The sequence below is a fragment of the Falco punctatus genome (assembly GCF_963210335.1).
Source record: "Falco punctatus genome assembly, chromosome: 6".
NCBI lineage: Eukaryota > Metazoa > Chordata > Aves > Falconiformes > Falconidae > Falco > Falco punctatus.
In genome coordinates this window covers 56,849,891-56,877,064 of record NC_137585.1, presented here as the reverse complement: position 1 = coordinate 56,877,064, position 27,174 = coordinate 56,849,891, and the positions used below count along the sequence as shown (strand labels likewise).

The window sequence follows — 27,174 nt, the reverse complement described above, 5'->3', positions numbered from 1 at the left end:
ACTAGACAGGTCTTTTGCATATACCTTTCTGTAGGAGTCTTCTATCGTAGGATCGTATTTTTCAACAAATATTCCTTGAACAAACTGTACAGTCTGCAACACAAAAGTTCTTGTAAGATTCTTCTTGTATAGTGACATATTGTAAACACTGTAGACAAATTACTGTTCTAGGTGTATACTCGGTTATCCATTACATTTTTGAAGGCAAGTGATCAACATAACTATAAATTGTAAGAAAGAACAGGAAGTTAGATGCATATGCCTGTTTAACTAAGTACTGTTAGATGAAGCAGTGCTACACCTTCCTTTATGCACTCTCACTTAGGAGTGTAAGAATTAAAGCATGCATTGATTTAAGGTTTGTCTAACTCTTGGAATCATTATTAGGTTTTAGTTGAATAGGATACTATACAGCTGCATGGCTTTTACATTTAGAACTACCGCACCTTCTGCTATTTATCTGCCAGCACAGGAATTAGTCAAAAAACAACTGCCAGCATTTACTAGTCTTAACTAGACTCAGTAGAATATTCCTTATACCTAGCACGCAGGACGTTTTTAGCACAAGTCATATGGAACTTTAAGACTCAATGGCCAAGTCAGAGCAGACAGGTTCAAATCCAGAAATGCTGCAGTAAGATAAAGAATTCAGAGGTGAAGAAAAAGTTCTTTCACAATTTAACATGATCTGTCATTTTAGGTTTTCCTTTAGGAACCGCTCTGTAAGAGAAGAGTTCTTACCTTATAAGAGCGGACCTCTAGACCTTATCTTATGATAAGGTGCACAATTAAACTGGAAGGCGTGAAGTTCTTAGGTGGGCTGAGAACATCATATTCTGCAAACTTTTTCCATGCTAGCCTAGGTCAGACTAGACTTCTCTGTAATCATTTAACTAAAATACATGAGCTCTGGGGTTTACAATCATCTACCTGCCATTTCTATACATCTACTTGCAAGGAAAGATGTAGAAAACATTTTAAACTTCCTAGAAACATGCAAATTTGTATTTGCACTAAAAACCCTAGAGCTTTAGAGACTGCAATTCAACATTAAGCAAACAGCACCCTGAAGACCTTTCTAGAGACAGCAGTTACCAAGGCCAGACATAGGCAAACCAATTCATCGTGCGAGTTTCATGAAGCAGCTTTTCCCACAGACCTATGGCTGGGTTATCCAGTGAAGCCAGAGACCTTCATAATGCTGTAGCTATGCGCTTCGCTGCATAGGACAGGCAAAAGACTGACCATGCACCATCAACCAACCCCGTACAAAAATAGTAGCATGTGAGAGTGCACTGCTAGATGCAGATACACCCAGTAAAGGATGTACCTATTCGAGCCAGGAACCCTCAGCAGTCATTACTTACAGATATGTTTATTTGTGCATGCTTACCTAAAGAAATGAGGTAGTAGAGAGTGTATTAGAGAAAAGAAGCTTAAGAAAACATACTTGAACTGCCTCACAGAATACTTACCAGAGCAGACTTTCCAACACCTCCAGAACCAAGAACCACTAGCTTGTATTCACGCATGATGCAAGAGGTAAATCACCCTCAATACCTGAAACACAATAAATTATTCACCATTTCGATCAACAGGACAACTATGTTATCATTACGACAGCCACTGCAAGATTGCATATATAACAAGACATGAACAATTAAATATCGATCAACTGATAAATGCACGAGATATACTATCATAACCAGGCATAACCTAAGCAAGATGTCACTTTATTACACCATACGGAAACTACAGATATTTATTCAAGACACGGTAATTGCTGAATGATGCTACTTTTTCATCCAGCACAAATAAAGTACCTCCAAGGTTTTCTTGTTATCAAGTTTTAACACATGGATAATGGTGGTTCTTTACCTGTTATCTAACCTAATTTCACAGTACAGACTTGGCAAGTTTTTAAAATTCCGATTTTTTTATATCCCATGAAACGGTAATTTAGATAAGAGGCAAGAACAAATTAAGACTCTCTGTAATAAAGACCTCAGTATCATGATCCTGCTAAAGCATCACAGGTGTTTCAAAGAAAGCACATTAGTATCTGCAAGAACTGCTCACACCTATATGCACGTATCACTTCCTCAGAGGCCTCTGGATGAATTCAACTCCTTTATTTACAGCAAAGGGGAATCAGGCATAGAAACTAGTTCACCCCAACTGGTAGACCCATTACTTGGATTACAGTGAACCATCCAGTGAGGCATATTCATCTCATAACATTTTCCAGAAATCTACAAAATCTCTTCAGTCAAACGGGCCTGTAGTACCTTTCAGCTATAGTCACAGCAAGTATTAAGGTTTTTCACAGGTTTCTCAAGATCTTTCATTCACTCACAAGTTGCTCATACTGTACATTTTGCAACAACAGACCAAACCCAGTATTTCCAAAAGCGACACAGATGCCTAAAGAGCTTGCAGTTTTATAACAGCTACAGAGTATTGTATAGGTTTATCAGGTAAACAGCTGCTAATGTTAGTTACCTACGGTACTAACACAGTAATTCTAAAAAAGTTTCTCAGATTTCACAGCTAGTATCTGCTCACCCATCCCCCAAACTTATTTCATATCACACAAGTTTTTGTAATTGCATGTATGTACACATGTAAATGAATTGGTTCGTACAAGCCGATACGCATGAAATGTCTCCAGTCCCCTCTGAAGAGCTGAAAGCATCAGCATGCTGACAAAAAACCCACACAGAATGGGAAACTTCTTTAGGCAACAGCATTTCTTTACTTGCAGTTATTTACTTGAAGTAACAACCAGATCTACTGACACAAAGTTTGATCTATATGCACAAAGTACAACCATGATGCTAAAATCCGGTACACTAAGCAGGGTTTGATAAAAAGGCTTAGTTAACTCTTTTAATAGTGGCCATTTTCAAACTATCAACTCTTAATGCAGCTACGATAAAATGCTGCAAACCATCAGATACTGTATTTCCTCTGCCTCATTACTGTTCTCCCATAAAGAAATACTGAATAAACCCTACTACAGTAAAGCTAACAGTTACTATTAATAAGAAACAATTATCCAAGAGGATGTAACATGCATTTTCTCATTCTGAAACATTTAAACACTAAACAAAGAACGACAGAGATCTGTGTAAGAAAATTAAACCAACCTCCTTCCAGCAAACAAACATTTCTCAAAAAGAACAGCAGGATCCCAGAAGTCAGTTTTCAAACTGATCCCTTCTTAAGTCTGAAAGTTGATTAATGTTTTGCTAGATATCTAACTGCAGTTATAATGACTGTAGTTTCATGAATAACTGGAGGCAACTAAAATACTCTTTCGAGACCATTGTTCTACAAGCTACCTCTGTTCCCCTCTTCCACACTAGCTAGTGGGGCTGCCTACAGTTGTCTGCCAGATCTGCTTGCTCATCTTCATTCAAAACTGACCAGCAAACAAAACAAAATTTAAGGACACATCTTTGGGTTATAATGCTCAAGAAAACACACCTCTTACAGTCCTGCTAGCAACTGAGCTAACAGGACTCTTACTGCTGCCCTGGGAGGGAGGTCTCATCTCAGTTCCTTTCCTGCAGGGGCTCTAGCACTTACCCGACTGAGTTACCCGTTTTCTCCCTTCTCCACCCCAGGGGAAAGAATGAAACCCTCCCCAGCCGACAAAATAATCTGGGGACAAATAACCTGGGGGCTGGGGGAGAGAAGCGAAGGGAATCCAGCACAGGTACTTGTACAAGACAAGCAGCAGAAGTAAGGTAAGAAAGACCCTTCTCACAGCATCTCTGTAATTTCACAGCATCTCTGGAGTCACACCATCTGTTAGGTGTTTAGCACAAAATGGTAAGATGATTTGCATAGAAAAAGAGCACCTACAAGTTACTGTCCATCTTTACTATCACTGATTAACTCCACGCTGTCAGAAGACTGAGAAAGCAAGAGGCCAGATCCTCTTTAATTTTCTTCTTGCAAAATACATAATGAGCAGTCTTTCAGCTTACCAAAACCATTCCTTGCACCTTAAGCAAAAGGAATACAAGGAAAAAATCACTAACCTGATGCCCAGCAAAGCAGGTCTCCACAGGTTTCTCTTACCAATACGTTTTGGGGCTCTTCAGTGTTTTTCACACCTAGCAGAACAACTTTTCACTCTTGACTTTAAAAAACTGTTTCTCCTTCCCCACACTGATTTTTTTGCAAACATGGACCACCAGAACCATTCACACCACAAGTTTCATCTACTTGGCACCACTGTAGATGTTCAATTAGATCCACAGACTTGTAAATCGTCCAGCCTTTCTACAAAGGAGAGGAATAAAGGATTGTCTCTAACTGTACTGAAACACACCTTTCAAACTCATGATGAGTTAAGCCTATAACTACATTACCTGTCATTTCTTTAAAACATTTAGTTATGCCTTTAATTTTGGAAAGGTGTCAGTAGAATAACATAAAGCTAGTCAGTGTAGGGGAAATCCCAGTACAGTAATCTGAGTGAATTGCAGTAATTTCACTACAGTTTAAGCTGAGTTTTTCAGTCTGAAGTTAGCAACTAAATATGGAGATGTCAGTACTAAAAGTGCCTAATTTAGGAGTAACAGAAATTAAGCAGCGGGTACCAAATACCTGTTTTACCTACTGTTTTGAGTAATCTGTGACTTTTTCTTACTGAATGATCTAAAATTCCTTAAAGAAAATTCCAAGTACTGGAAGAAGCAGCCAACAAACTTGGTTTTAGTGAAAGACTAGCAATTAATTCCATTTTGGCTCTCAAACAGGGATTTAGGAATTTAATGCAAGCCAAAGCTTCTTTCAGTATCTAGATTTAGAAGTTCAGCCCTAAATATCCAATTGCTGTACAACATTCTGGAACCAATTTCACTACTTTTAAGTGGTGGTACATAATTAAAGTATTACACACTATTACACATTGGTTAGCCAATCATCTTAATTTCTGAAGCACCCAAGCAAAAAGCATTTTTAAGATCTTTGAAGATGAGACAAAGCCAGACTGTAGTTCACTCAAATGTTTCTCTGACCTTCCACCCAAACTTGGGCAATGAGCAATTTAGATACTGATTTCCTCTTTCTCTATAAGAACTTGTTTGTCATTTGTACAGTTACTCCCTAACTCACCGGGAGCACACAGTAATCCTTTATATATACACACACCTACACAGCATAGAAGTAGCTTGCAAGTCATCAATCATGATCAGATAGTCTGGCCATGACATCTTGGAATGAAACACAAACCAATGTATTCTCCAAAACACTTTAAGAAAGCAAACTTGGAGATCTCTAACACAGCATGCAGCAGAAGCACCATCTATCATTTGTTCCCGCTTAGATCCACCACCCCAACAGCTTTGAGGAGCAGTCCTGATGTCACTTTACCTTTCTCTTACTGTTTTCTAACAGAAAACCTCAATTCCTAGTTAAGAGAACTTCTGGTTACATACAGGTCTTTGCCACCTTCTCAGCTAAGAAGCAACCAGCCCATGAAAGTAGGAGCTGCTTTACAACACTGAGGTCTGCCAAATTATTTGGTATAATAAAAGCCTATCATGCACCTTCACTGATCAGTATGCCTGTTGGCTGCAAGCATGCTCCAGACTGAGTTCGGGCTCTGATCTTGCCTGAACTTGACTTTCCAGCGATTCCCAACTAGCCTGACTTGACTGCTGTAGCTCAAACCCACTTTTTCATATCACAGGTTGTACAGACTGCTTGCATCCTAAACCTCGACCATGCTGTAACTTTACTTTTAAGACTGATACAATGCTTGACTCTGGAACTAATATTGTATTCAGCTCCATCCAGTGCCAAGAGGATTTCCTTTTGACTCATTTATGACAAATGAGTAGGGGGCAGAGGAGGAAGACAACGAAGTATAAAAGAGGATGTTTAAGCCATAAAAGCACCTTTCAGTTACCCAATAGTAGTATTTGAAACAACAGAAGCCATTAAGCTTCAAGCAAGACATTAGAAGTAAAAAGTTGAACTGCTGAAAGAGATGCAAACTATAAATGGCAGGATGGAAGTGCAAAATTCTGGTGGATTCCCTTTTCTGCCTGGAAAAAAAAAAGTGCACTTCTCTAGCCATTCTAAAACTGATACTGGATTTCTTGCATGGAACACCTCTTTATAAAGCCTGTGCCTTGCATTTCACATACTGTCATCCTCTGCCACCCCCCAAAAAAATAAGTTACTGGAAGAACTTTGGAGGAATTTGTAATTATGAAACCATCTGTACAGTCAAAACAGAGCTCAATTTAGCACCTGAACAATAATTTTCAGCAGTCTGCACTGACCAGTCATTTCAACGATACCCTTCAGTTCTAAAGCTATCAGAAAGAAATGTATTAACTGGAAAGGAGGAGAAAGGACCATTAGATCACATGACCTCAGCCATTCAAATAAGGAGACATTCAGGTTTACATGTTTCCTCATCTACAACTTAGCATTCTAAAGCTACAGCTGTATCACAGCATGGCCGTAATTTCTAGAATATGAGTGTTAAGCCTAACAATAGTATTTGTCTGTACTCCCCAGAACACCTCATCTCAGGGCTGTAAAATTGGTATACTCAAGGGTCCACAATAGAAATAAAGAGACTATGATAACTAACAGATAAGCAAAAACCTCCCAGTTTCATTAGACAGTTGATGAGAAGTATCCACCTAATCACTCAATAATTAAATACAAGTTTAAACTTATTCCTAACCAAGTAAATCAAGTAACCTGTTTGAATCCCTCTTCATTTAGTGGAGTCTATTTCAAGAAAGAAATTTTGCTTTGGATGCTGGCTACCTTTACAATGACAGATCTGCAAAGAGCGAGAGCAATGCCAGCTTCCTTTGCTTTTTTCATTTTTCTGCTCCTCCATCTTTAGGCAGGAAAATACTGTTAACTGGTCTCCATGCAGGTGCTAAAGAAATTTCCTCTTAATTGGAGCAGGTTTTGGCTTTGAACTGCTGAGTCAAGTATTTATATGGACAGATGTTCGACATAACTGTGAACTCTGGAGATGTCTAATGCAAGATTCAGCTAGAAAAATGAGGGAAATTACTCTTCAAGACATAGCATTTTCACATAAACTGGACTGGATTCTAATGATGTCAAGTACTACAATCCCTTGAAATTACACAGTTTGCTTTCAGATTGCCTCCATTAACTGCCAGTGGCACTTCAGTAACTGCCTTGTACACTTCTGGAAACATACAGTCCATAAAACCACCACATCTGTGAAGTCCCTCTCACTAGTCTGTTCATATTACTTTCTCTAATTAATGCATGTATGAATGTATTAGTATAGTGTACTAATTTAACTGCTTAATTCTCCTTCTTCATGGCATACCTCTTAAAAGCACTTGATAAACTAGATGAGCAACAGCTTCACATGGACAGAAATGGACACTTTTTCCCATAAAGATTCTCTTTGAAGGATGAACAGATCTCTGAATAAATGCACAGAAGAAAGGTTAACCAGAACAAGTCACTAGAAATGAAGCATCTTAAAAGCTTCACATCTGTCAAAGACCATGAACATGGAACTTGCTTTCCACTTCTGCCCTTGTCAGATAAACCAGGAAAAAGCGCCTCTCCGTCATTTTCTTGAAGCATGTCTCCAGAAAAAGGCAAACCAAAGTGATGATGCTAAGAAAGTTGAGGAATAAGAAATCCTACTTTAGCAGCAAATGAAGAAACTGCACACTTACTGCTTTGTAAAGCTTTCCTGAAAAGCAACCACGCAACAAAGAATTCACGGAAGTTCTAATACCATTGATAACTGAGCTTGATATGATAGTTATGAAAGCGCGTTGTTATGTTTTTGGTGGATTTTGGGGGGTTTGTTTCTTTTTTTGAGTAGAATTTAGTTTTCTTTCAACTCCTTCAGCTTCAAATTTTCGTTTCTGATTCAACTTTGTTACCTGAGGAATGGGAAAGTTAATAATACAATCTTTCCAAGTGATATTAAATCAAATGACACTGTAACTAGAGCTCAGCCGCAGACCAAAGACATGAACTAAATACAGTTACTACTCAAAGACATCCCCAAGACTTGCTTATTTGAACTAGTTGTTCAAGTACAGAATTAAACAAATACTCATCTGAGAAACATTATCGTTTTCAAAAGGCATCATGATTATTCAGCACTTTGCAGACACCATGATTCTTGTTCAGACCCTGACATTCTGGTTGTATTGAGAAGTTGCAGTGTATTCACTAAAATTTTCATAATGCTTCTGCCCCAGCCCATTTTTATCTCTGGAAGAGATGCTTTGTTAGAACCACCTTGGGAATAGCACTCCTAAATTAATCTCAACTGTTTGCATGAGGAAAAAGTTTCAAGCATTAACATAACAGACGAAGCAAATTAACCAACTGGTTTACCTGCTTACAATTAGCAGTGGAGGGGAAAAAAAGCCAAGGAACTAAAAACCTGCTTCTCAGAGGGTATACTAGCGCTGAGATGGAGCAAGACACCAATGGTCAGACATCTGGAAAAATAGCTCTAGTTCAGTCACAGGACCAACCAAGGTCAGAAGATTAAGTCTTTCCAGACAAGATGTTTCCCACTTCTGATACTGGAGCAGCCTCAGACAGCCAAACTTTCTAATTGTACCATCCAGATTCCACTAAGTTTTGAGTCTCTTGGTTTAGAATCCCTTCTTCAGGGAAGCAATGAATTAGAGAAGAGAGGATGTGTGCTGTTCTTAACATTCCCCAAATACTTACATGTAAGGGGAAGTCCAAAATTCTTATCCCTCAGCTCCAAGAAGGTTCTTTTTTCCCCAGAGTAATCTCAGGGTATAAGCAGCAACCTACAACATAACCTGAAGTGGAAGCCTGTTCATTTTCACCAGTTTTTAGATGCAACTCAGATAATCCTTACTCAACAGGGTAAGCAGTGTGTCTTATGAAAGAAGCTAAAATACTCCAGAGCTGACTTTCACACTTATTTATAGAAAACATTATTCAGAAATCAATTCTGAAGACAAGATACACTGAAAAGCTCATCAGGTCTAATTAAAGGCTTTTATACCCAGGACTCCTGGAAGTAGAGCTATTTCATTACTAATGCAGACTCTTTGGAAGTGAGTCAACTGTTCCATAAACAAAGCTAGAAGCAATTTTTATTTCCAGTTTTTACCTCGTTTTGAGACAGCTTCTTAACAGACACGTATTTTATCAGTTGGGCAGCTAGTTTTTATGGGCACCAATACAGTAATTTCTCTTGGACAACGGTATTTCTTCAATCATGTTCAAATATTTTAACTGACACTAGAGAATCTTCAGAGGATTTTCAAAAAGCTGTCTGGGTGATTAAGCTTATCCAATGACATGAAAACATACTAACCACCTGAGAACAAGTTACTACAGCACAAACATAGCGCTGAGGTTTAAGATGCTCCTTGACCTGCCTATAGGCACACTTATCCACAGCTTAACTAAGTTTTCCTCCTTTCATTGAAGGGAGCTATCTTGAGTAATACTGCACACAGTGACAAGTTCCACAAAGCAGCTAACATGAGCTTACCTTGTGAGACTAGTTCCACTCTCTATAATTAGTATAGCTGAATAAAATCTGGTGGGTTTTGGGTTTTTTTCTCCCTTAACTCAGTTACTTCCCAGCTAGATGTTAAATCTGAACATAAACTTAACACAGGTTCTAAGGATGAAAACTGGCCTGCTTGAAGCCACCATCTCGAGATGAAAGCTTCCTAATGCAAAAGACTAACAGACATGTGCAACTTGCTGTAGTTTCATACAAAGTGTAAAAAGCAAATTCAAAGCAAGTGATGCAATGAACATTAAGCTACTAAAAATATGCTATGCTTCAACACAGAGTTCAAGTTTCAACTTTGTGCAAAAATTCAAATCTGGAGTCCCTTATAAAACCTAAGCTACAAGGTCTATTTAAGCCCCAATTGGAATTTGTAACATTTATCAGATTTGTTCTTATTTTTTGGTAACTGTTTGCTATGGTTTTACATTTTCTCCCTACTTCTGTAAAATAGTCACTGTCCTCCATGAAAGTTGTGCATGTTCTACCATTCAGATTTCCAGCTGAAAAGATGATCTCAGAATTCCTGAAGAAACTAAATTGCAAATGTTTTTTATGCTTGCAAAGAAAATCCAGGCAGACAATAAACAGAAAGACCACCACTCAGATTTTAAAAAATACAAATATATTAAATTCAGAGAATGCATAATTACCACTTGACGATACCTTGCTATGCATAAGCTAAGTATTCAACCATACAGCAAGTTTTGAGAACTGAGACAGCAATTTACTGCTGTACATTTGGCTCTACTGTCATTGCAGAGAATAAACAGTATTTAGCTCTAAAACTTTTATCAATCAATGGATTGGCACATCATGGTATATGCAACATGCTTTACCTGATATGCATCCTTCTGATTAAAAGCAGGTATAAGCATTTGTTTCTCCTCATAACTGTTACAGTAACTTTATCTTTCAAGCTACAAAAACAATTAAAAACAGCAGGACAAGTAAGGCATGGAAATTTTCAGCAGTCAAGATACCTCTCTAGTAAAAATGCACTCGTGTACAGTTTGAAAGTTACTTCAAGAATAAACTTGCCAGTTGGCTTAAGATACTCTACTTTGGAAAAAGGCAGATTAACTTCTGTTGTAGAAACAAGACCTAGCCTCAAATTCCACGTGATATCTGCTTAACATCTGGCAATCCTATCTGTACTCTGATTGTGACACTGGCTGCTGAACCAGTAAAGCCTTGTATTGGGTTTCCTTCTACTGACATAATGCAATGCTCAGTTCAACTGCAGTTCCAATACCACCTGAATTTTTGTTCCTCTTGTCTATTCTTCCCTATAACCAACACATCATATACAACCCCGGCAATGCCAGAGCTTGTATCCCAAGGTACCATTTCTTGCACTGTCTTCGGTATTAAAAGTTTCAATTCACAAATGCTTACCTTACTAACACATCATCAAGGCACAGATATATGTTTCCTTCATGACTGTATGATCTGTTGTTACTGACCATTTAAGACGGGCTGGTATAGGCCCTTTATATACAAAGTATTCTTCCATATATCATTTGCAGTAATTCTATTACAAATCATGCTAGTAGCCTGAGAGCAGTCTTACAAATTCCCGTATGTCATTTTAATTAAGTTTAGAAGTTTTATCTGTTGAAAGGACACTGATTCTATGCAAAATGAGAATACTAGCTACTAGCACTCATTAACAGGAATAAAATTAGTTCTTCCATGATAAATGAACCGTATCAGCAAAGTCCTGAGTAATTGTAACTCGTGTCTGTTTTGACCTCTCAATCAATACTTCCCTAACAGAAACACAATATTTGAATGTGAGCAGCAAAAGTCACTTGAGGTCACCCAAATTATACCTAGTTTCACAAACAGTTCTTTTGTTAAAGCTTGAGACATCCGTCTTGAGGTTAAGTTGAAAAAAGTATACACCAACACCCACCAATAACTACCATCATCTGCCACATGGTTTTGCTGGCCCTGCAGTAATGGAGGTGCAACCTTAACTGCTTCTTTTCAGTTAACTTTATTAGCTGAATCCACTGATGAAGGTGGGTTTGCAAACGGTCTGAAATGTTTAACTGAAGTGGCTGAAACTTGGGCAGAACATCCTGTTCTGTTTTGGGCAGTGAGGCAGTAGCATCTTGAACCTAGGGATGGCAGCTCCTCAGGGAACATTCAACTCAAACACACCTTGACTAGAAGATGACAACTGTAGAAGTTGACCTCCGCAACTCTGCCAACAACCTGGTTGTTTCTGAGGTAACTGCTAAGTTGTCACAAGCTGCAGAGCAGAGTATTTAAAAAAAAAAAAACCAAAAAGACAAAAACCCCAAACCAAACCATCCCCGCCTCCCCTCCTCCCAAATGCTGACTTATCATAACATGCCAAGCTGTGAACTGCCATAGTTCTGCATCTGCTTTTTGAGCAGCTGATACATCTTAGACAGGCTCAAGTCTCATTTTTAATGGGTCATGTATTTCAGAGAGGTTAAAATCTGACAGTTATGAGCAGGAACCCAAAGGTAAGCAATTCACACTTGCAAGCCTGAGCTCATAGACACAGTGACACCTACACACACACAAAAAAAAAAGTAAAAAAAAAGTAATTTTAACCAAATGAATCTGAATCACACTTATCCCCACACCACTTTCTATTATATGGACTAGATCTTTAGCAGAGAGTTACCAAATTAATGAGGGTTAAACTTCTTTAATCGAGTCTACTTGAATCTTCTTAAGATCACTCTAGTTCTTGTTTAGACCATGCTTTTTGGTTCCTCTGCATCTTCAAAGCTTGCCGTTTTCTGAAGAATCCCATTGTACCTTAAGACTCACTTTGCTTTACTTTGATAAGGTAGTAGAAGATGTCCAAAGCATACTGAAATTTAAAATCAGCTCCAGAAGTTTGAATGGGAAAACCTTTCTGAATACAAATCAGCATGTCTGGTCTTCTAAGAGTCATCTATTATTTAAACTATGACAACCACCACGGCATTTAAAGAAGTGTTACTAGAACATCCTAAATCTTCTACTGGAGAAGACACTTACTTTCAGCAAGTTAAAGATACACATCTCAAAACAACCTATATTTTGGTCAAAGCCTGAGCGGAAGAATGACTCTTTAGCCCACCCTGACTGTTCCAGCAAAGTAAATTTATCCTTCATGAAACCACAGCCTTGTATTTCCACATTGCTTTGGGTGCTCCCAGTTTACCCAGTGCACTCTCTATTTAGGTTCTTGGGATCTATGACTTTGACCTTTTGTAGGTAAGGCTATGAATGGCTCCTTATTTTCACTTTCATTATTAAAGGAGATTCAGCATTCAGCTTGGAAAAGAGGCTTCAGCTTTTCTCTGTAAAACTTATCACACCGGATTTCATGTAGTCCACTATAAGATTAAGCAATGGAAGGAGAAAATTACCTGAAAATACAAATATTTTCAAGTTTATATATTTGTCTGTCAAAAAAGTATTTGCAAATTGTGTCTTAAGATCTTGCCTCTGGCTAGAAGCAGGATGTACTTTCAGTCAGCAAGACTGCACATTGTTTAATATATTGGTTACAGTAATTAAATTAAGTCCAAACTAACATGCACTTAATGCTGCTTCTTCATCAGTTTCCTGGCTAAACAGAACCCAAATTTCTAGCAGAAAAGCATGAGGATTTCTTTGTTCTTCAAGAATAAAACTGTGCAACCTACTTGATCTTTTTATTCGAGGCTTCACTTGAAATCTTTCTTTCTCACTGTAATTCCTACTCATATAGATACAGCGCTTTTCTGAGATTACTCTTAAGAGTTTGATGAAAAGCAACACAAAGATCAAAAGGATGCCAAACACCAGCAAATACAGTGGTCTAAAGCAATTAATTGTAAAACCTTGTTTTCAGCCACTCAATTTTTGAAGAACTTCAGCTACCACACTTAAATTTTCTATGCAAGATCTCCGGCTGAACCTCAATTTAGCTTAGAGCATTTCCTGAAATAAAAAGTTTAGGGAGATCAGAAAAAAAACAAACCACCAAAGTATCCTTAAAAAAAGGCAAAGTTCTTGCTCAAATACAAAGAAAGGTGAAAAGGTAACAATAAACTGTAAGAACATACAAAGAGAGAAAGAAGCATTTCTGAATGATACCTATTTCTGCTTTAGTATTCAGATATAAAAAGCAAGTAGAAAATTGTACACCAAAAAGTAAGAACATCTGAAGACCAAGCATCCAGTTAAAAGATGAGTTATGAATGTCTGCTTATTATAGTATCACAGACTTCTCTCTTGGCCTCCAAACTTATACAATGTCCAGTATGATCTATATCAAGTAACAGGGTGTCTCTTCCTTGGTGAGATCCCACCTAATGTGCAACTTAAGTCAAAAAAGATGTATTGGAAAAATCAAAGAGGTTCTCCAGCATGACCATCAGCTATTCTTGCCTCTTCCAGTGCTCCTTCTTGGTGCCACAGGACTACTATACACTTAGTTTCCACCAAGTGCTAAGATGACAATTCAGCATCAGGAGAAGCATGGCATATTCTCAAATAACTAATGTCAGCAGAAGCTGGATTTTGAACACAGCATTTTACAGCCCACTGAGAACACAAGTCCAAGGCATCTCAAATTGTATACTTATATTCAGTAAATATTGTTAATATAAAACTATCTTGAAAATTCATCAATGGACTGGTATATGTGCAAGAACTCGGAAGATGAATTCACACTTGCCAAGAACTCATTTCTGATACTGCTCATCATAAAACCCACGAAAATACATAGTATTTTCTGGACACTTGCACCAATATAAACAATAGTAAGTAACAAAAGGACCACTCCCTGAACAGAAATAAACCCACCACACTCACAGAATGCCTACTGCCCATCAAATCTCCATTTTAAACAAGCCAGAAAGGTCACAGAAAGACAGTAATGGTATATCCTTATACATGCTGCGTAACTCCAGAAACTAAGAGTCAAGATTTTGCATGCTGTATTCATTTATACACTTTCCCAACCCTGAGAAAATCCTTCATCAATACTGAACACAAAAAGCAATCACACGAAGGCTATGTTTATGGGTCATCTTGTACATCAAACTTTCAGAAAGTTACCTTCTAAGTAGCTTCACAATGAAAGATAGGAGGGTTACTGACTGCATCTTAACGTCTAACAATTCACCTTAACCACCTCACATCTGCAAGATTAATAAGATGTTCCTGCACAGTATGTTGTTTGCCCCTACACTTAACTGAGCACATGAGACTGAGTTGTACATGGCTCTGTGTCCAGGCACAACTGTAAATGACACACTATAAACAAATAAATCTAGTCCTAAATACTTTATTGCAGAGAGTAAGATTCTTAAGTAACTTCCACTTAATAGATTACTTCCACTCCACATTCCAGTCTATCGTTCTCCACATTCAGAAAAAACAAAACACATAGCAGCTTTCCACTAGTTTTCTAATGAATCACTTTAGGGGGGAAGCATCAGACTAGATGTTATAGAAGTTTGATTAACCGCACAACTTAACTATCAGTATTGTCTGCGTTCTGATCCAGTCCAAGCACTGTTCGGCATTCTAGCTTCATCTCAAATAAAAAATATTGACCATACACAAAACCTTTAGAAAAACATAGAAGTAGCTGGTCTGGCCCTGCAACTACTGAAAACACTTTGATTTCAGTAGTGCTGAAGTGCCACCCCTAGCAACATACAGTCTCCTGTACCTCCCCTCTTGAACTCCACATAGGCAACTCACGTTACCTGCAGTTCATCTTTAACACAGATGATGTGGTGGTACTCTTTTTGCTTCTTCCTGATATATGTAGAATGCTTTTAAGAAACTTCCCTTCATTGCAGACATGAAAAAAAGTAAAGGCACAACTGGTTAGGTTGCAGAAACAGAGATTATGAGTGGAAAAACTACAACAAGACTTCAAAAGCTAACAACTAATACAGAGAAACAAGAAGAAACAGTTGCAGGGAGTATCTGTGTCCACATCTTATTTTAGATCAACTGAAAAGCAGGCTGGCCAACATACATTATTTGGGCAACAGCAAATTCGTGTAAGAAAAAACCCCAAACTTTCACATGAAGTTATGCAGTAAACCACACTAAAGAAAATGTTGTTATACTACATCTTTTCCTTTAACCCAGATTACCTACAGAAATCAAGTATTTCTAATAAGTGTTATAATTAAAGCAAGTGAGAGTAACATTCACCTCAATGTCAACAAATTTTTGTGCAAGAAGCACTTTCTCCTCAGAGTTTCTGTGAAAAAAAAGAGTAACTACAGATCCTTTTAATTTATGTTCATAACTGTAGGGAACCTTTTCTCCTGTTCCACTTCTTCAATACTGTCCAGAAATTTAATGACAAAGTTTCTCACAGCTCTACAAATAGACATATATTGAAAATTATTTAATGAATGAGTAACAGCAGCACACAATATCCTTCTAGCAGAAGACCTGGTCAAGTCATTCAGATTTGGGACACCTTGCTGTGCTGCAACAGCTGCAGGAATGATACAAAGCGATCTAAGAAACTAGGGGTTCCATGAAGAGAATCTCCGTCTGGAGAGAAACATGAGATGCTGCTTCTCTGCCACAGGATACAAACACCGGTCCATGAGAAGGGTTAGGCTGTCCCCCTCCTGCACTATGGTCTGGCCTTCCTCCCTTGGCCAGGAATAAACTAACCATGTGTACTGTAATTGGCAGTCTCTTTTCATAGTTGCATATCAGGGATTTACTTCAAATAACACCAAGTTCTTAGATTAATAACTAGAAATGTGAGTGGGACAGCATACAAGATACTGTCAAATGCCTCCTCTTCCTGGTTCAACTCTAAAAAGTTCCTTTAACTCTGCTACACACATTCCTGTAGGGTCTTACAGTAACTGTCACTCAATTGCTTCAGTAGTAAGAGTTACTATTAAAACACTGTTCTTGAAAAACGAGCATCCTGAATAGCTAGAGGGCCCCCAAATAATTTTATATTTCAAAAGTTGCCTAGTAGGCAGATTTCCAACCTGGCGCTTATAGCCTTCCTCCCTTTCCTTGCTGCTAGAGGAGAGGAACACGTCAGGAGCTCACAACAGCATATACTACACAGGCACACACAACAATTAAAACCCCCCCACCCTTCTCCCTTTTAGTTGTCCGACATTTCTTTAGGCATTCTAAAGCTCAAGAGGTACCAACTTCAAGCCAGAACCCACTGCTGCTTTTAAAGGTAGCCTCATTCAACTGCTCCGTGGAAGAAACATTCTGTGCCAGCAGACAAGGTCTTTGACTTTCTACAAATAGTGCTTGCCTACTACAGGCAAAATGCCATAGAAACTTCATCAGAATATTGCTTCTAGTACGCCTGTCCCACTCTGTTTTTTCATGGTTGACAGGTCCCAAGGAGAAAGTGATACATTAGATGCTTAAGTGAGATACTAAAGCTCTACTGTAGTCAACTGCTGAACAACTCTGAAAACAGGTTCCTTATTAACAAGCATTCAAGTAGCAAAAAACCCCCTTCCTTTCTCCCTGCTTTATGCAAGAATAGAAACAGACAACCTTAGCCATGTCTCAGCAGGAAAGCAAAGTTTACCTTCGAATATGAAGGTGTAGCTACTGTAGCTACTCCTTTAATCTCTCCAAACAAGGAGGCTGTCTAAAATATCCCTCTACCTGACCTAGATGCAACAGAACACAGCAAAAGCCTGTCCCAACTCAGCAGGGATTCAACACACTGACATTACACAGTGCACTTCGGTCTGCTTTCGTATTTGTTCTGAGGCAAAAGAGTGGCAGTGCTTGCAGCCACAAGCTAAACATGAACTTCTGTTGCACAGGGTATGCTTAGTGATCTGTTTATTGAGAGCAATTTTGATTAAAACTCACAACAGCTTGAACTTACCCTGAAGAACACTCTCAAACATCAGTTAGGTATCCAAAAGTCATCTAAGTGTTACTTAGGCCAATTCATAAAGGACCCACCTACCCTCTTACCATACACCCAAGAACAACAGAATGCCTGTTGCTACCTACAAGATGCTCTTACCCCGAAGAGCACCTCATACCTAACTAGGAGCAGCTAGCAGAGCTCTGCAGATGACAGGATTGGCACTACAGCAGTAAGCATCAAGTATTTCCGTTACTCTTGCACTTTACACATCCCACATGATAGGTGGACAATTGTTTTAGTTCCCAAGTCACATTTAGTAACTGTTAGATCACAAGCTACAGTGCACAGTCTTCAGCACACTTCCTTCCTCAGCCATACAAGTAACTTCTCTCTCCTTTTGTAGGCCCTCACCTAGATTCCCATCTGTTTGCCTCTGCTCCAGAAAGGTTCTCAATTAAAAAGACAGTCAAGTTTTACTCTGCAAAACTGGCACAGCACAAAAAGAACTGTCATGGCTCATTTCAGGTTTATTTTTGATGAACTGTCCTACAGCAGAGCTTTGGAACAAAATAGCACAATTTTAATTCCACTCAGAAAACTTATCTGGTGCACGTATGTAGTAACAGAAGCAAGACACGCAGTTTCAGACAGTAAAAAGACTACTGGGGCTCTGCTGCTGCCGCTGCCCCCTCCCCCCACCCCCAAATTCTGTTTTTACACTTATAGTCTTTCAGTTCTGTTTTGCACATTATTTCACACTCACTCGGCAGACTGGTGCTCCAAGTATGATCAGTTTTGCCGCAAAAAGATATATGACAGTTATATCATACGGTGCAACTCAAAACTCCGTTATTTAGCTACAGATAATCATGAAGCTTTGCACCGCAGTTGCAATTTGAACTTAAAGTAGTTCATACCACTAGAAGCAGCATCCCTGAAAATATGCAGGTACCAAGGAATAAACCCTTGCATCTAATCAGTTACTTTATTTGCAAAGCCTTTGATGTGAACAGCCAAGGTAACCTCCACTATTCACTCAGCTCATTTTTAGCTACAATGAAATCTACAGGACAGACTTTGAGCAAGCATAAAAAAAGATGCAACGAGTAAAGAAAGTGAAAACACTTGACTATATCAAGTTTGTTAGTGGTTATTTTGTGTGTGTATGTGTCTATCCCCCACTTGCGATTTTAACAGAGGCAAGTCTAACAAAAGATGACATTTTGATTAATTTTTCAAGTTTCCCACAGAGGAGAAAACGACTCTTTCCAAAGGGAACTACATTTGATTTTGAATGGTTATGATATAAGACAATGTGATTGCTTCTTTACCTTTTAATTATAACCTATGAAAAAGACGACTGTTTTGCATCTTCTTTTTTATAACAGTAATTTCAATGTATATTTTACCATGAAAGAATACTGAAAAGCCTTTGTCAAACTGTGTACACAGTTCGCACTGGGATAAGATGTAGCCATTATATGCTGGAAATAACAAATTACACTAATCAAAACATATGAATGCAAGAACACACAGACAATCTGTGCGACTTTCAAGCCAGGCATCTCTGAAACACCCTCCGTTCCATCTTGGAACCGTACTACCTTACTATCATACCCCACAACAGCATAGAAAAAGACTTTTTTTAAAATTTTTTTGTGTTTTACCCTGAATGGCAAAACCCATCCCTTTAAGATGGAAATGGGAGTAAAAGCACACCGATCTTTTTTTGCAGGAAACCTTCGTTTATTATCCTTTTTGTAATCCGAGGCCAGTGCAAAAATACTCGGATTTGGTTTTATTTTCCCCTCTGCAAACTTCACTTTCGTTCCACCACTTCTTCACCAACACAGGCAGAAGGATATGCGGATCTCGGGCTTATTAGCCGGGTTTGGCGCAGGAAGCGTCTGTCAAATTCTTCCATTTGCTTTGACACGGGTAGTGGTGGTGGCCGGGTGTTCAGACGAGACGCACATCCCTGTCAACCCCTTTTCCTTTATGTTTTGCGATAAGCAGGAGGGGAACTCGCTGGCCGCGACGCTGCCCGTCCGTCCCACTCCGCGGCCGCCCCGGGCACCGGCGGGCCGCACCCGGCCGCCCCCCCGCCTCGCCCCCGCACGCCGGCCGGAAAGAGCGAGCGGCTTCTCTCCGGCGACCGGACTAGGTGGGGCTCCGGCTCGGACTTCCCGCTGACAACGACGGCGGCAGCCGGGGACCGTCCCCTTCCCCGCCCGCGGCGGGGCCGAGCCGGGCGTCACCCGCCCCTCCCCGCACCCGGCCGGGCCCCACGTCGCGGCCCCGAGCCGCGGGGTTACAACTTTCCGCTTCCGCTCCAACTTCTGCTCCGGGGACCGGCGGGAGGGGGATGGCGGCGAAGGGCAGGGCCGGGCCCTCAGCCCGGCTGGCAGCAGCTGCCCCTCGGCGCCCCGCTCTCCCCCCTCCGCCCCCCTGCGGTGTCCCCCCGCGCCGGAGCCCGGACGAGGCGGCGGCTCCCAGTTCTTCCTCCGCCATGTTCCAGGCTCGTGCCCCTTCCCTGGCAGCGCGCCGCTCCCCGCCGCCGCTCCCCCCCCCCGCCTTCGCCGCCGCCGCCCCCACCGGCCGGTCCCCGCCCCGCCACCTGTACCAGACACGCCGCTCGCCGCTCCCCCGCCACAGCGGCCCGGCCCGCACCCCCCGCCGCGACCTACCGGACAGCGCCTCCGCTCCCCGCCGAACCGCCGCCGCCGCCTCGCCGGCCGAGCCTGCTGCGCTCCGCCCGCCGCCCGCTCCGCTCCCTCTCGCTGCCTGTGCCGGGGCGCGGCTTGGGGCCGTCGCCGTGACGCCGCACGCCCAGCCTCGCTCTGGCGCGGCGGGGCGGGGGCGGCGCGGAGGGGAGGGGTGACCTCGCCGCTCCGCTCCCCTTGCGCAGGCGCGCGGCAGGGCGGCCGCGCCGCCCCTCCCCCACCCCCCGCGCCCCCCGCCCGCTGGGCCCCACGTCGGGGCGGCCGCCTGGGCGGCGAGGGGCGGCGCCGCTCCCGCGGGGCACTGACACCCCGCGGGCACACCCCCGGCACCGGCGACTGGTGGGGGGGCGGCCGCTGCTCGGGCCATGGTGCCAGGGCTGGAAACCCCGCCGGGCCGGGCCGGGCCGCCCGCCGCGCGGCTCTGAGGCCTCCCCCGGCCTGTCCCCGGCCTGCCGCCTGCGGTGGCAGCGAGTGCGGGGGCCGCCGCCGGGCCCGGGCCGTGTGGGGGCCGGGGGCGGGCCCTCGTTGTCAGAGGTGCTGCTTTGGGCTTGGAGGGTTTCGCCGAGAGACGGAGCAGGGGCTGAACGTGCTGTTGCAGGGGCTGGGAAAGCGCGGCAAGGCTGGAGCTCAGAGCCTAGGGGCGCCCTGCGGGCCTGCAGAGGTTCCCGAAGACACCTCGTGCTCCGTAGCGGCACGTCCCTTGGGGTCACACAAATCCCTCTTTCCCCAAGTTCTCGTTGGCCCCAGGTAGGAGCCGTAGGTTAGCTACAGCTCGAAGGTGGGTGAAAAGCACGTTGCGGTTGCTTTAAGTTAATTTAGAACATCAAGAGCCGGAAACATAAATGCCAGGGCAGCATTACTTACAGTTCTAAAAGGGGTTTTGAAGAGTGTTTTGCAAGTGCAACATACTGCTGTTTTTACAGCTGTGGATTATTACACCTCTGGATGCAAACTGCCTATCATTAGCCCTGCTGATACAAAGCAGGATGCCCGTTGCCTGCAAATAATTGAGGTGGTTTTTAGCCTTTCTCTTATTTCAGTCCTAAATAATATAAGTCACTTTTTTCCAGAGTGTCGCTAGTATTTTCCAGTTACAAAGGGTTTGATTGATAAAGGTTAAACATAAATGAGCATTTATGTTTCTAGGAAACAGTAAGCAAATAGTTAACGTGGTACCTTCAGATAAAACTTTTGCTCAGAGGAAGTCCACAGCAGAGTGTGTAAAACTGACAGGAAGTTGCAGTGAGGCTTCTGGCAAGGAGTGTGGGTGTGGAGGAAGCACAGGCTTTCTGTTCGTGGGACAGAGATAGAAAAGGGATAAAGAGAGAGATTACATTTCCCCCAGTTGCATGATGGAGAGTTCCTTGCTGTAAATGCTTGGAGACCATACAGCTTTGGGTGATGTTTGAGAGACAGAGACACTAGAGCTCAGAGCAAATGATGTCAGAGAATGACTGGTGAAGTGAACTGCCCTTGGTAAGAGAAGCTTCATCTAGATTCAAGGCGTCCAGAAAGTGACGCATTTAAAAATGTTTTTCTTTTAGAGTGTTGCTCCTAAATCCCAGACGTCATAAAATCTCTTCCAAAGTCCAGACAAATCTCTTGGTGTTTTACAGCTTAAACCCTTGTGCAGTACTTTGATAATGAATCCCTGTAAATGACGGATATTGCAAGAGAGCTCAGGTTGTGAGAAATCAAGTGTATAGAAACCAGTCCTTTCTCAGTGGGGCGTCCCATGCGGGGCAAAAATTGTTTATGAGAGATGTCAAAATAGGTAAAATATGATCTCTCAAGTAAAAATCGTAAGAGCATCTCATGCAATTATTTGCTGTATAGCGTGTTTATTCACCAGATAGAAAAATGTTTCTATTTCTTTAGTCTTTTCTGCCAGCAAATACTATTATCAGCACCCAAAAATATTCAGAGGAAAAGAACAAACAGAAAGATATATCCTCTGCCCTCACAACTTTCTTCAGTGAACTAATCACAAATAACAAGCAGTGTTCTGGGAACAGATGTGTGTCATTACCCTAATAATACTTTACAGTGTGCCTTTAATTGCCTTGTGTTTTACAGGCAGCAGGGCAAATACTGCTCTTTGCTATACAATGACAAAACAGGAAGGGGCCTTTGGGAGTCTGAGTGAATCTCCTGTGAGCAGATCTCAGTGTTTTGAGTTTCATACAGAGGAATCTGAAACTCAGTGTTCTAAAAGAATTGTATTTACACATATGGCTTACTTAATGCAGACATTATTGGAGATTGATCACTGTAACTAGAAGAAATAAGCAACTAGGATCCGTTCTGACCAACTCTCTCAGCCACATACTTTGAATGTAAAGTGGGCCCTTAAGTTTGGATATTCCTGTGAATCATCTAGCTAATGCTCAGCATCATTCTTAAACCAGCTTTACTCATATCAGTGTGACGAGCAAATAGAAATTGATACGCTTGTTAAGCATACTCACCCGGTACTCTACAGGGCTTGTTCTGCTTAGCTTGCTAAGCGTTTCACACGTGCCTGAGCTGCTCACTGATGGTCACTCAAGCGACTGCACCAGTGCAGAGGTGCCCCTATGATAGAGCAACTCCCAAGAGAACCAGGAATACAGAAAAAATGGAGGAGATAGGGCCAAAGTGCTGTTGTGTTAATAGGAACAATACAGACACATCAGCTTTCCTTAGCAGGCCTGCCTGTGCCCATCATCAATCTGGAGTTTTTAAAAGAAGGAGGTCAAATACCCAGCTGCCTGCTAACTGAATAAAAAAACAGAAGAGACTTGCTTATGTCCATAAACCTTAATGACAAATAGACCTCTCCAAAACACTTGTCCTTTGTGCTGTAACTTCTGTCTCCCAATTTACCAGTTGCCTGCCCGTACTCCAAAAACTCTTATTTCAATGACCAGTACTTAGTTGGAACTGATTCAGCCCGCTCACCACTAACACAGTGAGCTGTGTGATAATGTCATGGCTATTGTGAGGAACAGCTACAAGGGAACATAGAAGATCCCTTCTGATGGAAGAAGAGGAGGAAAATACTGACGGATCTTAAGAATTTCTGTGAAACTAGTGCGGGGGCAAGGGGGAGTTGATAGATTATTTGGGGAAAATAAAGGAATTTTTTTTTTAAAATAATGCTTTAATAAAAGCTTAACAAGGTGGCCTTTGGTCACCTCCGTACAATTTTTCTAACTTTGCCTGCATTGTTTTCACTGGGGCTGCATGGGTGTTGGAGCAAAGAATGTAGCTCTATGTGTACTGCAGTTTCATTACTGCTGAAATACAGCCATCTCTGGGACAGAATGCAGAGCTGGCTTGTGCCAGCAAACCCTGAAGTTTAATAGGCATGTGGTGCCAGGGAATGTAGTGCTGGCTACATGCCAGCTAGCTGTGAACTTTTCTAGAAATTTGTCCTGAAGGGAGAAGAAATGTCATTTGGTTAATCTAGGAGGATGCTTTGCTTTCAGAGTGGAAGCAAAGTTCTTGTCTTTGGTGAATGGACTGAAAGGGGTGGATTCTTAGCTCAGACACTTGGTTGTTCCAGCAAGAGAGTGTTTACTAGATCAGAATGTGCTTTGGATTGTGAGAGCAAAAAGGAGACAACATCTCCAACACTAACGAAAAATGTCTGTTATTTTTGAGACATAGATGCGTGAGAGCTCTTTATCATTCTTTATCTTTCAATATGATTTTTGTTTGGTGTTTCTCCATACTCAGAAGATTTATCCACATAATGTGGGAATACCTGCCTGCCTGAATAGCTCCTTGAGATGTTTCAGAGATGTGCCTTCTCCTGAAAACTCGATGCAATTTCTCTGTGTCTTCATATCTGTTGATACAACTTCAGCCTGAGATTTTTACACTGATAATTATCAGTTCTGCTGGTTCATCATCTTCACTTTTGACATAGCTACCATTATGCAGTCCTGCGTCTTAACCTCTCTTCATTGCATCTTCTTGATCTATTGCCATTTACTAATCAAAGCGTTTAAATTAATTTAATCACAAGCTTGACTGAAACTTAACTCCAAGATTATTTTTTTTCCCCAGCCTTTCACTTGCCATATGTTTACCTCATTGTTGAGGAAAATCCTCAGACACTTCTCTGCTCCTCTTCCTCAAAACTACCTTGAATTAGTGCTTTTTCCTATCTCTTAGGGATGTTTTATGACTCTTCCAATTTATCTGCAAATATCTCTTACTGGGCTAAGTCTTTTCCTTGCCGTTGGCCCAAATCTGACTATTTGTTGATATAACATAGGCCTCCCTTTATCTTGTGATTTGTCTCCCTCCCTACCCTGTGATAACTGCTTTGAGGAGCAAAATTTGCTTTTATTTTTTTAAGCTGGGGAAGCACAGGCAATGGACGCTACTGCAGTTTAAATTGTAAATGTCAGCATTTATTTACAAGGGTCTCATGTTTTAATCTATTTTCTCCTGTCTTTGAGGGACTACTTTTATGTCACTGCAGTTACTTCAGATAAAGCAAGGAATAGCTGTTTCACAACATGGCTGTTGTGAAAGCACAGTACTCTGAATTGCAGAGAGATTCAAGAAAATGCCCTGAGCTCTGGAATTTCAACTCCTAAAAATAAGGATTAATTTGATAAAAAGAATAGCCTACTTTATTTTATCCGGTGTTGAAAACATCTTTCAAATTGCATTGGACAACCAGCTGATCAGATAAGGAACAAGATTGCCACAGCAATGTAAGTGTTTTAAAAGAGTAAATGAAGAATAATGTAGCCAATTGGAACTAGAGAGGGAATGTAATTACCCGGAGCAGATCTGTCGAGGATATGGGAGAACACTTATCTTAAAAAAAAACACTTATCTTAAAAAAAATGCATTTTAACACATGTATTTTAACAGTTTTAGAGCTTCACAAGTTTTACTTCCCTGCTTTTCCAGGAGTACACTTTTAGCAGTATATGATGCAGAAGAAGGTTACTACCTTCTTAATCAGATACCTAGATAGTTCTTTAAAGTCTTTCATAAAAGGACTGGGTGCAACAGCTGGTAACCAATGATGATGTTTGATACACTCACAATTTAGATAACATGGCAGTATGGCAAGTGGGTACTTTTGACTCTGCTTTACCAGAACAGGAAAGTACAGAATTTTGACTTGGGAAAAGAGTGTCTATAATTATAACTGAATGTCAGTATCAACATTTTAACTATCATACCTTTCTTTAGTTATTTGATTTTTTCTTTTCCATTGTTACTCTTGTTTAGAATACTCTTTTGTATCCAGATTCAGACTCTTCTGGAGACAGAGGAAAAGTTGCTGCTGATTTTAATGAGCTTTATACCGGGACTTAAATTCAGCCCTTGAGGGATGTGCAACATTTAGCAATACCTGCATTTAAAACATATATTCACTTCTGGTTTATGTCAATATTAAGACAGGAGCAAGTATATTTAATGATGGCAGGTCTAAAAATACTCGGTGTTTTTTGTCCTGCTTCCCCCAGCAGCAGAATTATATCCCAATTAACATAGTAATTTACCCTGAAATATAGAAATAGATATGATTTTTCTTTGCTTCCTTTCGTTTCCTGTCCGCTTCAGAATCAAGCATTAATTAACACAATGGGCCAAAAGCAGTCACAGGGAAATCATTAGTTACATTAGCAGTTCATTAGTTTTGTTACTGGGTTTGGTTAGAAGAACAAAACTGAAAGGAGAATTTATTTCATAACTTTGTTAGGTATTTTTCTCCTTAGCTTTCTTTGTAGATATGGCCTTGTTCTGCCATATCTTTCCTCTGGCCATGGAAGCTGTTGCTGAAACTACAATCAGGAGAGAGGTCTTAATGAGGATAGTTAAAAGTCTACACCAAGGAATACGCATATTCCTTGCTTTTTAAAGCTAGCCAAAAGCGGGGTAATATTTTTTTTTCATGAATCTTTTTTTTTGCAAAAAGAATGCATTGTGGGTTTTTTTAGCTGATAAAAATGTCTTTGTTTGACTTCTTTCTTAACAAGTCCATAAATGGCAAACCCCTCAAACAGCCCTTTCGTTGAAGTGTTTATTGCTAACCCAACTGTATATATTTTAGTTTTAACATGATCTTGTAGTGAAACTTTGTATGCTGTAAATAACCAATGTAAAACCAGGAAAATGTTGACTGCTGATTTTGGGTGACTGCATATATTCAAACCATCTCCAAGTAAGTTGCTGCATCTGCCACAGGCCATGACTCTCAGTCTGGTCTGGGAAAGTTTTGATGTTCTTTCGTGTTTTACAGGTGCTGTGATAATCAATGGCATCAGAGCTGTGCGGAGGCATGTTGATGCCCTGTTCTGCCTCCTCTGCCTCCTGCTTGCCATACTCCTTGCAACTTGCTTGGTTCATTTTAGCCTTTCTTTCAGGGTGCTTTACCAGCTAGTAGGCCTACAGCCTATTTGCCCCTTTCTGCTGTCACTTTCAGAAGGGCTCGGGGGTCAGATCTTTTCTTGTTCCTTAACTGGTTTGAGGTTATAAATAGATTATTTGTGTAATAGATTTATTTTATGAATCCTTTCATTTTACTGCTGTTATACTATGCAGTTCTGCTGAACTTCAAATTGAAGATTTCATAATATCCTATTCCCATGAGATATCTGTGTTGTTATATTCAATTTTTATCAATAAAAATATGCGTTTGAAATGAAAATGCTATCCTCTCCAAACCTTCCTTGCAAATTCAGGATTGCTTCAAGGTCCCAAGCCTTTTAACTACCTCTGCACTACACAGAATCTTCTATTACGACTTCGAGCAGCATAAAACTTATTCTAATTTGAGCTCTAGACGTTATTGTGGTATTCAGAGGAGGCTGAGTGAAGGGGAGCCCTATGAATCACTACCAAAGATAGGGACAGAATGGAAACTGTTGCTCTGGTGTTGCATTTCCTTGCCTGAAGAAGATACTCCTGTTGCCCTGGTGCAGTGTTTCACCTGGCTATGCTCCAGTATGCACCAGCTATACTCCACTGGCTATGCTAGTTGTACAGCCTGTTTGTGTGTGCCA

At 40.9% G+C, this 27,174-nt stretch overlaps 1 protein-coding gene across 1 annotated transcript in view; it reads right to left on the bottom strand.

Annotated features, from left to right (window-relative positions):
* RAP1B (RAP1B, member of RAS oncogene family) overlaps nt 1-20,255 on the bottom strand; it is a 32,832-nt gene extending 12,577 nt beyond the window's left edge. Inside the window, exons 1-3 of the mRNA XM_080392220.1 lie at nt 20,120-20,255; nt 1,476-1,560; nt 25-93 (exon numbers count right to left, since the gene is read on the bottom strand). Of these exons, the coding sequence (XP_080248346.1) occupies nt 25-93; nt 1,476-1,532 (126 nt within the window). The 5' untranslated portion in view covers nt 1,533-1,560; nt 20,120-20,255. The remainder of the gene's footprint in view (nt 1-24; nt 94-1,475; nt 1,561-20,119) is intronic.
* Nucleotides 20,256-27,174: the final 6,919 nt, after the last annotated feature.